At 44.2% G+C, this 14,372-nt stretch overlaps 1 protein-coding gene across 16 annotated transcripts in view; it reads left to right on the forward strand.

Annotated features, from left to right (window-relative positions):
* Nucleotides 1-14,372, forward strand: part of FN1 (fibronectin 1) — a 51,602-nt gene that overhangs the window by 9,925 nt on the left and 27,305 nt on the right. For all 16 annotated transcript variants that reach the window (XM_086896232.1, XM_086896237.1, XM_086896239.1 and 13 more), the window contains exons 9-19: nt 466-642; nt 1,082-1,234; nt 3,032-3,160; nt 4,653-4,796; nt 6,574-6,695; nt 7,911-8,088; nt 8,201-8,377; nt 9,952-10,080; nt 10,238-10,327; nt 10,861-11,055; nt 12,364-12,636. In XM_086896232.1, coding sequence (XP_086752358.1) covers nt 466-642; nt 1,082-1,234; nt 3,032-3,160; nt 4,653-4,796; nt 6,574-6,695; nt 7,911-8,088; nt 8,201-8,377; nt 9,952-10,080; nt 10,238-10,327; nt 10,861-11,055; nt 12,364-12,636 — 1,767 coding nt within the window. The remainder of the gene's footprint in view (nt 1-465; nt 643-1,081; nt 1,235-3,031; nt 3,161-4,652; nt 4,797-6,573; nt 6,696-7,910; nt 8,089-8,200; nt 8,378-9,951; nt 10,081-10,237; nt 10,328-10,860; nt 11,056-12,363; nt 12,637-14,372) is intronic.

Consider the following 14,372-nt stretch of genomic DNA (forward strand, 5'->3'; position numbering starts at 1 on the left):
AGAGAGGTTTTGGCTTGTCCTGTTGTACATAACTGAGCTGCTGTAACCCTTTCCTGAGGGTGAAGGCTTCCCTTAGAGCTGAAGGGCACCGCTGGGAAATGGCTTCAGTGAGATAACACAGGTATGCTGACAGCTGTGAGTTTATTTCATTCCCTAGGCTTTGGGAGAAATGATCTGCAAAGTTACTTCCCAAACACTGTAAGCTTTGGCTTTCCCTGTTTCCTGGGAATCCCCATGGCTAGCTCTGCAGCTCCTTCCAGAGCAAAGCTTGCAAGAAACTGACCTTGTGCAAAGCTTATATTTCCACATCTGAATTAATTAAAGCCAAGAAAAGAGGCCTGTGGATTATATACAGGGCACACGTGGGAAAAAGTAGTGCTAGTGGCTTGTTTTCCAAGCTCTTCCATGCATGCTAAGAGAGTGCAGGCTGCATTTGCATCTGTTCTCCTTTCATTTTTTGTACAGTTCTGGTCCAGACACGTGGTGGCAATTCCAATGGTGCTCTGTGCCACTTCCCCTTCCTGTACAACAACCGCAACTACACCGACTGTACTTCTGAGGGACGGAGGGACAACATGAAGTGGTGTGGAACCACTGAGAACTACGATGCTGACCAGAAGTTTGGCTTCTGTCCCATGGCTGGTAAGGCTGGGAGCCATAAAGGGGTTATGGAGAACCTGTATGTGGCCCTTTGAGCTGGAGAGTATGAAGACCTCTCTGTTGCTGGTCAGGTACTGATGATTTCTAATGAGCTAATTTCCAAAGCCCTTTAAGGCATTTCTGAAGTTTTTGTTTTGTTCTTTTTTTCCCCATTGACCACTTCTAGCAAAGATTTAGGCAGTGCCAGGAGAAGGCAAGTTTCATTACTTCCTTGCTACAAGCCAGTGATAGACATGCTCTTCAGCTGGTGCAAGCTGGTGTAGATCTGCTGGAGAGCCTAAATTTGAGTGCGTGCCTAAAATTTCTTTGTTAAGATGCAGAAACTGCTACCTGGTATGAAGGGGCTTTGCAAATGGTCTCAGTCCTCAAGATCTTGTGAATTCTGGCCTCATGAATATCCTCTTGCTTTCTTCTCACCCAGCCCATGAAGAGATCTGCACAACCAATGACGGTGTCATGTACCGTGTTGGGGACCAGTGGGATAAGCAGCATGACATGGGCCACATGATGAGATGTACTTGTGTAGGAAATGGCCGTGGAGAATGGACCTGCATTGCCTATTCACAGCTCAGAGGTACTGATTTTCATGTTATCACCACTTCAGTCCAAGTGGGAGATAGGAGAAATTGGTACTTTTTTCTGTCATTGTGAGCTTGAGCCTGCACTCAAGAACTGCAGTTTACTCTTTGGAGTAGGAAGGGGATTAGAGGAGCTGTGAAGTTCTTGTCTTGTTTATGTGCTGGAAAAGTATATCCCAGCCTTAACAGGCTCTCAAGCAGAAGCAAACCTTGATTATCTTGGTCATGGTATCCCTCCTTTTGTCTACATTTAGGAATTGGCACCACTGTGACTTTACAGAGAGCTCAGTTATAGGCACCTCCCCACCTCAAGAACAGACAAAACTCCAGACTAGTCTGAAGTTTGAAAGCAGAGCTGTTCTGTTTTATTGTTCAGAAGTGAAATTTTCAATTCCTCTGTGCTGGATTAGCCTTTTGCTGGCTAATCTATATGAAAAGCTGGCAGGAAAGCATGGAGATTACTCTTATTTATTTACTCATTTGTGTGAGTGGTCCAAGTGGAGAAGTACTTAAGCAATACCAAAAAAAGAAGACTTAAAAGCACAGACATTTGATCATCCTACAGCTAGCTCACAGCATTGGCTTCATGTCTGGAAAAGGCAGGGGGCTTGCTGTCAAGAGGCCAAGAAAGGACTCTTAACACCACTGCTGAAATGGGATGTGATTTATAGGGAAAGCCTCACTTGAGGGCTTTGGAAAGCTTTTTTTTTAATGTGTTCCCTTCAGAACAGCATGAAAGGCACTGCTCAAAGTTCTGGTCTGTGCAAGTTGTGTTTTCACTTACACAGCTGGTTCTCTGCAGTTCCATTCTGGAGTTGAAGTGGTCTTTCTTGATGAGTTGGGTAGAGGGTAGAGATACTTTGCTTTTTCAAAAGGCAGAGGTTATCTGAGTGGAGCTGTTTAAACACAGCAGCCAGACCTTGGCGCCTGCAGAGGAGTCTGAGTGCTCCTTGGTTTATCCTGATGCTGTGCCCATGGTGTGGGAAAATATCATGGGAAATGAAAGCCTGGACTCACTTCCCCAAGGACAGCTGGTCCAGTATTAACTCCAGACCTGAACTTGAGTCTCTTGGGTCCCACTTAACAAAACAACTTGCTTCTGGGCTTGTTTTCATGTTTGTTTTGTCTTTCTGCTCCTTGCTGTGATTAGACTGGCTTTAGGAATTCTGGGCCAGATCCTAATGGAACCTAATGGAGTGATTGTGCTGTACTAGAGCGTGGGGTCTGGTTACTGTGTTATGAGGGAAGAGCAGACTGGTGGGCACCAGTAGCATCTTGTGTGCACAAAAGATCTGCCTCTGCCTTCAGGTTACTACAGAGGATAGCAGAGATACCCAGCAGAATAACATCAGGAGGATGGCTGTACTTCTTCATTGTGTCCTTATAAATTTGGAGCAGCCTTTTTCTCTTTGTGTAGTTGCAGTGAGGAGTTTCACCTGAGATGTTCCTCAGAGGAGATGGTTGGAGAGTCAGTGTGGTGGTTTAGATTTTTGTTAACATGTGGGATCTGTCTGAAGGAACAACAAGGCAGTTCTGTAGCTGGATTGTGTCCTACAGACCTCTTTTGGCCACATGTTGCTTAGCTGTACAATGCTGATAGATGAACTCGGGAGCAGGGGTGTGTATGCAGCACTGTGGGGGTCACAGATTACAGGAGTGCTCCTTTCTGGCTTGGTTGGAGCTGGTCATGGTCAGTCTGTGTGCTGATCAGGTAGAGGGAATGATGTTCCAGACAGAAGGGTTCTATCTTAATGCTCAGACCTATTGCTGATCAACTCTTCTCTCTCCCCCAGACCAGTGCATCGTGGATGGCATCACCTATGACGTGAACCAGACCTTCCACAAGCGTCATGATGAGGGGCACATGCTGAACTGCACCTGCTTTGGCCAGGGCCGGGGCAGATGGAAGTGTGATCCTGTTGGTGAGTCTCCAGATGCCCCCACTTGCCAAACACCCTCTGTGGCTCTGTACAAACTGGCTGTGGTATGGAGAAACTGGTGTGTGAGTTTGGGCCCAGTCTCTGTCCACTTTCTGTCCTGAATTGTACAAAAGCAAAAATAGAAGCAGCGCTGCATTTGCTGGAGGGTAAGTGAAAGGGCATTTGTTAATTTAAGGACATATGCTTGGGTTATCACACCAGCCACGGAAGAACCATGACTGTGGTGAGCATGTGTTGTAAAATGTAGCAGGGCAGTTAGCCCCAGGCTCTGGTGGTTTGGCTGGATTCTGGCACCTGAGCTGTCAGCAGAGCTCTCAGCCTGAACGCTGATAAAACATGCAGCTCGGTACTGATGCTAGGATCAGTTTTCTTGCCTTTCACTATCCTAAAATCTTTCAGAGTTTTCTTCTGGAACTAAGGAAGGAGCACCAGTGTACATTAACTTACCTTGGTCTGAATTGATTTTTTGTCTGCCCTTTGTTCTAGCAAAGAGGAAAAGCTCAGGATGAGATCACGTGTTAATAGTGCTCTGGAGGTTAGCTAAAACCATCATGGTTCTCTGCAGGAATGAGATTTTATGTCTTCTGCTTCCCCCTCTTCCCTAGCAAACCTTGATTGGAAGATAAGACCTGGCTGTTTGGTTTGCAATTACGAAGTCCAAGAGAGCTTCAAACTATTGCCAAGAAAATCTGTTAGAAATTACTAGTTGTGAAGCTCTGCTTTATTTACAGTAGTATCTGTACGCGTTTGCTCAAGGAGCATAGATTATAAAGCTTCTGAAAATTACTAGTTTGAAGGAAGGGGCAGGGGGATGATTTCAGCTATCTGTATAGGTGCAATTAAAGTTTTAATTTTGTTGGCTCTCTCTAAACAAAGCTCTTACTTATCCAGGCAAACATAATGCTAGTTCTCACTGAAAATTTCTGTTGAGCCAGGCATAGATGCAGTTGTCAGAGTAGAAAGTGTACTGAAGTGCTCTGTTTGCACTAGTTAAGCTGATTTCAGGATCTGATCTGTCCTCCTTTGGTTTATACAATGGTAAATCTGGAAAGATTCTGCTGAAAATAAAAACATTCTGGGGACTATTAAAGCATAAATGAATTCTGCTGAAGGCAGGAGGAATTTTTGCCTTTGGTCTCCTCGAGAGGAGCATGGTTTAGCTTTGGATGAGAGATGAACTCATTGGCCAGGGCAGAATTGAGCTCCAGAGTGGATGAAATCCTTTCTAGAAGGAACACCCCACTGAAATGCATCACAGCTGAATTTGCCCCCTAAAATCCAACTTAATACATGCAGTGCTGTATTAAGAACCTTGATTTGAGATTCAAGCTCTGTTGCCACTTTATGTACCTATTTTTGCAAATAAACGTTGGTGTTGCATTTCTTTGTGCAAAAGTCCTTTGGGACTTGCTCTTTGTAGATATTTCACTGTGGTTTCAGTAACAGAGGTGAATTGTGTCTCTTGTGCCTTCAGACCAGTGCCAGGACTCAGAAACCCGCACCTTCTACCAAATTGGAGACTCCTGGGAGAAGTATGTCCATGGGGTCAGATACCAGTGCTATTGCTATGGTCGTGGGATTGGAGAATGGCACTGCCAACCCCTACAGACTTACCCTGGTAAGAAACCCAACAGAAAATGAACTCATCTGCTGAGTAAGACCTGAGGAAAAGCAGCTTTCTACCCCTCACCTTTTCAGGTTTCTGTACCTAATGCCTCTTGGCTTCCTTTTAAAACAGAACAGATTCTTCTTGTCCCTTGGCAGACACAAGAGATGTCAGGGGATTATAAAGAGGGGCCCAAGCTGTTTGCAGCTATTCCTGAGGCCAGGGTTAGTTCAGAGAATGACCCTCGGTGCACACAACGATTTGGGTTTACATTGCCTCATCACATGTGTAATCTTCAGCTTATGTTGCCTGAAACTCACATGTGTACTTCTTCCTTTTCCACTCATTACAGAAGTAATCCACCATGGAACGAAAAGTTTTTCCTGTGCCCCAGAGAAATTAAATATTTGAACTCTTGTTTGTCCAGGCAATTCCAGGAACTCTTTATAGGGATGGGCAATTCCTGTTTGTTGGTTGTTCAGCTTCAGTTCCCCGAACAGAACATAAGGGGAGCCTCTCTACTTTCCTGTTTAAGGTTGTAGCTGCCACTATCTTAATCTGAATAAGATGAAGTATTAAGGCTTGCTGAGCTTCATTTACTCCTGTTGGACTGCTTAAACAAACACCTCCCTGAGATATGTGAAATATGCATGCCTTCAGCCTGGAGACCAGGGCTTTGGGCTGCTTTAGACACAAGAGTGACTGAAAATGTGTAAATAAACCAAATCTAATGTTTCTGAATGTAGGTTTGGGGTGAGGTGAGCTTTGAAATTTTCTGCCTGTGGGCACAGGTTTGTTTTTCTAGAAATCCTGTTAAATGGGAAGCAGGTATATATGTTACATGGTTGTCCAAATAAATTATTATTAGAAATGTTGGGAATGGGGTGAGGGTGCAGCTATTTAATGGCTAAAACACTTTCCTGCAGATTCCAGGAATCTCTTTTCTGGGATTTTCTGAGAACTAACGTGAGGACAGTGCTGCTGAGTGTTCAGTGAAACCTCCCCAGTGGGGCCAGGAGGGACTGAAAGGAGAACCATGGGATCATAAGACCTGTCCTTCTCTGCTGGAGAGCTTGTTGGAGGAAATAGCCCTGAGCTCCACCTAGCTCAATGCAATCAGTGGTCCTTAAACATTAGAGCACTGCAGAACTTGTATTTTCATCAGTTCATGGGCTTGTTTTGTCTCAGGACTTCCACCAACCCTTCTGGTGTGGGGTTTGTGCGCAGAAGAAAAGTCTTACTGTCTGTAGAGTCCTCCACAGAGTCATGAAAATTCGGTATTTCAGATGAACTGATGAAGAAATTTAGTGAAACAGTAGAAGATCAGTGTCTCTTTTCACGGTATATTCAGTGTCAGATCGGAAATTTTCCCTCACCATGCTGCATGATTTGACCTGGATTTGGCAGATGGTTTTTATCAGCTTCCCTCTTGCCATTGCAGAAGATATTAATGATGAAAACAATTATTTGCTGAGAAGTTCCCCCCACCTCTTTGACAAGCAAAACTTTGCTTTGCAGACTCTTTCTGTTCTAGACCTCTCCCATTTTCCATTTCATTGATAGCTTATAGGAAATGGACCCAAGCAGTGCACATTTACTCCCCCACAGAATTTATTCATTCTTAGTCTCTGGTTTTCTAGGTAGAAATGGTGCATTAAGGAGAGAAAGACAACAGAACTGATTTCCCATGTATAGAAGTACTATGTGAGCCATGCAGCTTTCTTGCTTTTTGATGGCTCCACAACATCCCCAGAATGTTAAAACTGGCAATTCTTTTTTTTTTTTTCAGGGTCAACTGGACCTGTTCAGGTGATCATCACAGAGAGTACAAATCAGCCAAACTCCCACCCCATCCAGTGGAACGCTCCTGAACGGTCTCACATCACTCAGTACATCTTGCGCTGGAGACCGGTGAGTGCCACATTTGTCATCATTTGTTTGTCAAGAGTACTTTATTTGGCTTTTTCTGATGTCTGAAAGAAGTGGCTGACACAATTTCAGCAAACTTGGGTTGCTTATTCAGTGTCTTTTTCCTGTTGAGGTCAACAGCTACTCTTGAGCATCAAGGAGAGCCAGTGCTGTATAAACACTTAATGGTTTTTTGCTCAAACTTCACTGGTTTCTGTGTTCATAATGGATTTTATTAAACAAAGCACCAGTACAGCAAGCAGACAAGTTTATATCCTTCCTTACCTTAGGAATGTAAATCCTTGTGGAAGCTTCTTCATCCAAAGAAATGCTGTTTTAGTAACGTGCATATCCCATATACTGGGATACATTTTAGTCTATTAATGAGGAGGTAAAAATGAGTAGGATATGAAGTCATAAACAGTTTAGTGTAGGATGAAATAAACAGTCACTCCCAGCTTCTCCAAAGTCTTAACCAGGACTGGTTAACCACTGCTTGTTGGCTGGTTCCTCTGTGAGGAATGATTTGATTTAACCAACACAGATGAGCTGTGTTCCAGCTCCCCTGAGTACAGCTTCACAAAAGACCACTTAATGATTAAGAGCATTAGTACCTCAGTGCTGCCTGTTATTAGGAGAACAATAAAGGCCCTGATCCAAAGCCATTCAAGGCACTCAAGTCTTTTTACTGACTTCAGTGTATCTTGGATGAAGGCCTGAATGAAATGGACTTTAAAGCACTGGAGTACAAACCTCAGAGGATGGAGCATTATTTTAAAGCTTCCCATAGAGTTCAAACAGAGGGTAGAAGGGAAGAACTTATCTGTATATTGTTTTCAGATGATGGCTTAGTGTGTTACTATGAACTGCCTTCAAAATTTTATTTTCCAGTCACTGCTTCATGCCTTACTATGCTTTTGATGAAGGAATGGGTTGAATTTATAACAAATAATGCTCCTTTTAAAGGGTAAAGTTCATACCTAGGTTGTTTTTAGTTTACCCCTGGAAAACCTAATAACTCAATGGCATTGGTTCTGCTTCTTGGCATACTTTTCTCATCTCCTTTGCCTTGATCCTGTCTGTGCATTAAAGCCATTTGAGCCATGCCTGTGTTTGAATATCACAGTGAGTAGCAACCACACAGCAGGTTAGGTCACTAGATTCCCCTGCTTGCAGCCTAGGGAGTCTCTCACTACCTGAGTGTTCTTTTTCTTGCAGAAAAACTCAGGAAGGCAGTGGAAGGAAGCCACCATCCCTGGCCACCGGAACTCGTACACCATCTCAGGCCTGAAGCCCGGTGTGATCTATGAGGGGCAGCTCATCAGTGTACAGCAGTACGGCCACAAAGAAGTCACCCGCTTCGATTTTACCACAACCAGCACCACAGCAGTGACGAGTGAGTGGGGCAGGGGGACATCCAGGAAAACCTGATCTCCTCCACCCACATCCTTGCTTTGTGCAGTTAACACAAAAGTGGTGATCGTTAATGCAACTTCTTTCTCTTGTAGGCAACACTGTTTCAGGAGAGACAACTCTTCTTCCCCCTGTGGTTGCTACTTCAGAATCCGTCACTGAAATCACATCCAACAGCTTTGTTGTCTCCTGGGTTTCTGCTTCTGACACTGTTTCTGGATTCCGTGTTGAGTATGAGCTGAGCGAGGAGGGTGATGAGCCACAGTACCTCGGTGAGACAACACTGGAGTGTGCCAGACCAAAGCACTGCTCACAGTCAGTGCACCACTGCTTTGTGGCAGTCAGTAGAGCTGGTGTGAACAGTGAGCATCTCCCTGCCTTTCAGCAGGATTCAGTTAGGATATGAGAGTGGCCAGGACCAGCTCGGGTTAAAAACTCACTTAGTTCATTGTCTCTTCTCTGTTCATAGCTGTAAGAGAGCAAGGCAAGTAAACAGCAATATCCCCTCAGAATACTGTCCCAGAATTCTGCAGAGGAAAACTGCCTGAGCCAGGAGTGGTGGATGAGTAATAACTCTAAATAGATATAATTATTCTTTTCATCTCCATGATTTTTTTTTTTTTCTTTTACAATCATGTAAAGTTACTGGCTTCCACAGCATCCTGAAGTGAGCAGCAGTGCAGATGAGAAGAGAACCAAATCTGTTTTTTTGAACCTGCCTCCTGGCTAATTTCCTTTGGCATACCTTTGTCCTTCCATCAGAATGGACAGAGAGAAATCTTTCCCAAATGCCCTCTCTTGGCTGCTGGTTATCTCGTGGATATCTCATGTTGCAGTGTGGTCTGTCAGTTGTGTTTTTTTGGATTAGATCTTCCTCATCTTTGATAATATGATAATTTAGCTGAGCTGGGAAGCTGGTTAAAGGCACTGGACTCAGACACAGGACTTGAAACTGTTTCTCCAGCATTTACTGTAGCACCACTTTACTATGGCACCACTACATGTAATTTCATTTTAACTTTTTTCCTAATTTCCTGTCTTAACAGTGGTATTAGCAATATCTCACCTCAAATATATGAGGTTATAATAGTTACTGGGACATGAGTGTGGCAGAAAAACATGACAAAAAGAACAGCAATCTCCTGGCCCAATAATTCTCCCTGGACTGTTGCTCCCCTGAGCTCACAGGCTTTGGACATTGAGCAGAAGTGGCTCTTGTGGGGACTGCCAGCACTGTCACCACTTTACTTTCTGCCCAGACAGCTGAGCTGTGCTTTGAAGCAAGCAGCTCCTGAGCTCATTTGTCTATACACAGAGGTTTACAGGCAGATTGAAAGGCAATTCCCAATTTCCTCTAAGATGCTTGGCCTCAATCTGGCCAGCAAGGAGCTGCTTCTTGGGGAATTTTCTACATCTGGCACGTAGGTGGACATCTGGGAGAAGGGAGAGAAGTTCACCAGCCCTCATAATGTTATTCTTCTTCACTCATGAGTCAGTGTTTCCACATAACCTCCTCATGTGAAAGTTTTTCCATATATTTCTGTACTGCAAGTTGAACAGTCAGGGTATGAAATGAGTGTTCAGCTGGGATGGCTACAGAGTGCAGGGGGCTGCTGCTCAAGCTGCCCTTCAACATCCCACATCAAGCCTTGCTGCTCTTGGTTGATGGTACCAGCTCTCCACACAATTCTTCTGAGGTGAACCAAAGACAATGCAGAAAAACCGTTTATTACAGGAAGACTCTGCTCCAGCCCAGATTAGAACACACTTCTCAATTATTTAATCTGGAGAGAAAGCAAGAAGTTAGAATTGCTAAAGCAAATTTTTCCTCTCCTTCCTTCCTCAGATCTTCCAAGCACAGCCACTTCTGTCAACATCCCTGACTTGCTTCCTGGTCGCAAGTATATTGTTAATGTCTATCAGATCTCTGAAGAAGGAGAGCAGAATCTGATCCTCTCTACTTCACAGACTACAGGTATGTGTGGGTGGCTGTTGCTGCACTTTAAAAGCTGTACAACTTTTACTGTTACTGTTTTTTTACTGTTACTAAAACAGTTACTGTTTGCTCAAGAATTTTTTGTTACCTCTTATCCTCACACTTGCTGTCCTCCTCTGTTAATTCTCTTGAACAGCTCCTGATGCACCACCCGACCACACAGTGGAAAGTGTGGATGACACATCCATTGTCATCAGCTGGAGCAGACCACAGGCTCCAATCACAGGTTTGTCCAATTGGAGTGCACTTATTCTGCATTATTGGTAGAATCTGAAATGTAGGTGAAAAAGAAAATTAAATATAATTCTGGGACAAAGGGAGTGCAAAATTCTGTCTGGTCAGAGAGACCAGCTGGAAAGCACATGGGCAGCTTAGCATTTTCTTGGCTTCAATGACTGAACCAAGCAAGGCAGAAGACTGGGTGCAAAACAATTCCTTCTGGATTTGTGTTAAATAATAACAAGCCCCAAGACCTTATATTTGTATCTGTCATCCAGCCCATCCCATAGTGAGCATGAGAGCAGTACAGGCCTAAATCCACATGTCAGACCTCAGAGATACTCTAACCCAGGTCAGATTGTGCTTTGGAAGGTGGTGTGAGTGTGTGGTCTGTAGATGGGACGTGAGCAGGCTGCAAGTCCTGCTAAAGTTCAGGGCTATTTTTATCAAAGCTGAGTAGAGAGATCAGTTCAGCCCTCATTTCTAGCATTCTTTGTGCTTACTGTTTGTGCTGAGGGTTGCATATTCCTCTTGCTTCAGGCTACAGGATTGTCTACGTACCCTCTGTGGAAGGCAGCAGCACAGAGCTCAACCTGCCCGACACCGCCACCTCTGTGACACTCAGTGACCTGATGCCAGGGGTTCAGTACAACATCAGCATCTATGCAGTGGAGGAAAACCAGGAGAGCACCCCTGTCTTCATCCAGCAGGAAACCACTGGGGTCCCACGCACAGGTAATGCTCATCTTGTGGGTTTCAGTCGCTGAGTTTTCTGTTGCTTAGCTAAGTGAGTGCTTAAATGAGCTCAGTTATGGGCTAGTGAGTCTAAATTGCAAGTTTCACTGGTATTGAAGTTCTGTAGTAAAGTCATACTTACTGACACAATCAAGACACCACTCTGCTTTTAAGAGGGCTGTAATTCCTAGGGATTGGACTGCAGGCAGGTCTTGCATTGTCTGCAGAAGAGAGATCAATTTCCCAGGTTATCTTAGGGGGATTCTGCTAAGAAATCCTCTGAAGTGCCTCGTGTATTATTTTGCCCCAGCACTTGCAGATGTTCAGAGTTATGTACTCAGACACCACAACACACATTCAAATTGTTCACCTGACTTTTCCCTCTCCAGTCCTACCCATTATTTTCCTTTGCAGTCAGTGGGGATGGGAGATGGCTCAGCATTGACTGATGTGCCAGAACAACACCATAGGATCTAAGCTTGAGAACACTCAGTATTTAAAACACTTCTGGTTTCAGGGTTCTTTAAGTGTCCAGTTGGACTGAATAACCAAACCAAAAGAAGGGATAGTGAAAGAATTGGGTTTTGATGTGGTAAGCAGTGGAATTTCACAGTCCTGTAAGTTGCAAGCACGTGTTTGCAGATGGGAATTTACCAGGAATGAACTCAGCTCAATGATTTTATGGTTTGGCTTCTGCATCTTCTAAAAATGTGCACTGGTTAACCTTAGGGCAGTAACAGTCCTAGTCTCAAGAAACTTAATTTAAACACAGGAATTCAAGGGGGCAGTACTGTGGCCCAGCACTGAGAGAACTGCATTTTGCATTTGACTATAGTAAGGCCAGATCAGCCCCTGTACTTGTTTAATTATGAAAGGTGGGTTTCAAGTTAATCATAGACATTCAGAACATGCTGTGGATTTCAAAAACCCTCACTTTTAATTTTAGAAGGAGGTTACTGTTTCCAAGCCCTGGAGTACTTTTTTCCCCTCAGGCTTTGGTTCTGCATATACTTGAAGTTCTGTAGCATATGACACCTGGTCTGTCAGTTCTCTTTGTCACAGCAAGATACCTTCTGAAGACATAGCATACTTCAAAGTAGATGGTGATGTTTGGAATTGTAGTCTGCTTGAATATTTTCAGGGAATGTGTGTAGGCATGTTTGCAGTGAGGTTACCCTGACTTTTTAATTTAGTAAATATTCTTGGGCTGTTGTTCAAGCAAAATTTAACTTTTTTCCTTCCATGGAAACCTGTGACTTCTCCTGCTAAGGACTCCCTCTGACAACTGTTATACCCCTGTGCTTTCAGATGAGGTGCCCTCCCCCAGAGACCTGCAGTTTGTGGAGGTTTCTGACATCAAGATCACCATCATGTGGACCCCACCCCAGAGCCAAGTGTCGGGCTATCGGGTGGAGGTGATCCCTGTCAACCGCCCCGGCCAGCACGGCCAGAGACTGCCCATCACCAGGAGTGCTTTTGCTGAAGTCATTGACCTGATCCCAGGAACAACCTATCTCTTCAAGATCTTTGCTGTAAACCAGGGCAGGGAGAGCAAACCTTTGACTGGAGAGCAAACCACCAGTAAGTGTCTTTCCTCCGTGCTTTTTTCAGCCTTTTGAAGCGCGTATTTCTCTGTCGCTTGGAGAAATGTATAAACAGAGCACTTGGAGTGCAACAGTTCCAGCCCAGGAGGTATCCCATCAGAAGGATGACAGACCTGGGAATTCATTCATTCTAACAATGATCTCTTCAGCAGATTTATCCTCCTCCAGGGCTTTCCAATGGGAGTTTCAGTCTCATGGTGCTTTAAAACAATTTTGTATGGCTGGAATTCAACTTTTTTATTACTGACTGAGAGTTGATGGACCCTGCAGTTCTTTTACAGCACAGATCAGGCAGTGATTTTTTTTTTTTTTTCTGTTGGTACCTTAGGGCAGATTTCAGTATAACTTGGAAGCCTTGCTGAGATTCCTCTGAAAATCCCCATCTCCCTTCTGGCAGCTCCATACCTATCTAGCTTCCCTGACAGCAGTAGTAGTTGTGCCTGCACATGCAAGGAAAGATCGTGCAGGATCCCTCAGAATCTGATTGCTAATGACCTAGTGGCAGTGCAGCACCTCACCAGTGTGAGGAAAAACGCACTTTGTCAGGCATTGTTTTTTTGCTTTGCAGTAGTGCAGAGAAGAGAGAGGAGCAGTGGCTGGTTTTCAGATGGAAGAGAAGGAGTTTTATCTGGGTTTGAGTGGTTATCTCCATTTTTGATCTGAGAGGAGTGGATGAGGCAGAGCATAGGGCATGGTTTGTTTGATCAGGTCCTGTTTATTGGGCAATAGAAGGGTGAGTGGGTGTTTGTAGTGTTCTTTGGCTGGGTCACTTTATTCAAAGGGACAAAATTCAGCTATGTGTGTCTGCTGCTCTTCTGATACTTTTCAGTAAATAAGAGCAGCTTCTGAGAACCCAGACTGGCTCTTAGTAATGTCAGAGGGAAGGAAAGGAAACTGGATAATCTGTGAATTATGCTGTTTGAGAAATAGCCTTACTTCCATCCACAAAGTTATGAGCAATGAATGGTGTCTGTCCCTTGACTCTGCAGGGAGAATGGGATCCTTATGCCTGTCCTTTTGCCATAGGTGTCTAATTTGAGCACAGCACAGATGGTGTGAGCACCCTCCTCCTTTCAAGTGAGGCTTTCAAAAGCAAGGATGCGACTTAGGAATCTGAACTCTCTTGGAAGCACTTAGAACAAGAAGGGCTCAGTTCCCAGCTAGATCTGTAATTTTTTGTGGTTGTTTTGAGGAGCCTGGGCTAGGTGTAGGGTTCCTCTGAAACTCCACACAGAGGTGTACATTGGAGCATAGACATTTAATTCAGACAGCACAGTGCGAGTCACAAATGTCTGGAATCGTTTTCCATAGGCTGTGATCATCCCCTTAACTGCTTTGCCTAAACCACATTGCAGAAACTATTCACATAAATTGCATCCTGTAATCGAAAGTCCTGGGAAACAGAAATCATTCAGGGTTCCCAAGGAAAACCCTGCAGCAAAAGTCTCTTCCCACGGTGTAAATGTGATTCTCTTTTTGGCCTTCCGTTAAAAAGCAGTCCACAAATAAACTCCAAGTGTGTGTGTGTGGCTTTTTAATCTTGCCCTTTTTCTTCTAGTATGGGGAGAGGAAGTGATAAAAGCCTAATAGAGCTGGCAAATTAAATTGTGCAGAAAAGAACTGACTTTAGGCTACACATTTTAGGAAGATACAATCTTTGTCAGATGAGACTTAGCCCAGATCTAAGTATCAGCAAGGGATAAAGTTGACTTT

Source organism: Cyanistes caeruleus, chromosome 7 (genome assembly GCF_971803275.1).
Source record: "Cyanistes caeruleus chromosome 7, bCyaCae1.hap1.1, whole genome shotgun sequence".
Lineage (NCBI taxonomy): Eukaryota > Metazoa > Chordata > Aves > Passeriformes > Paridae > Cyanistes > Cyanistes caeruleus.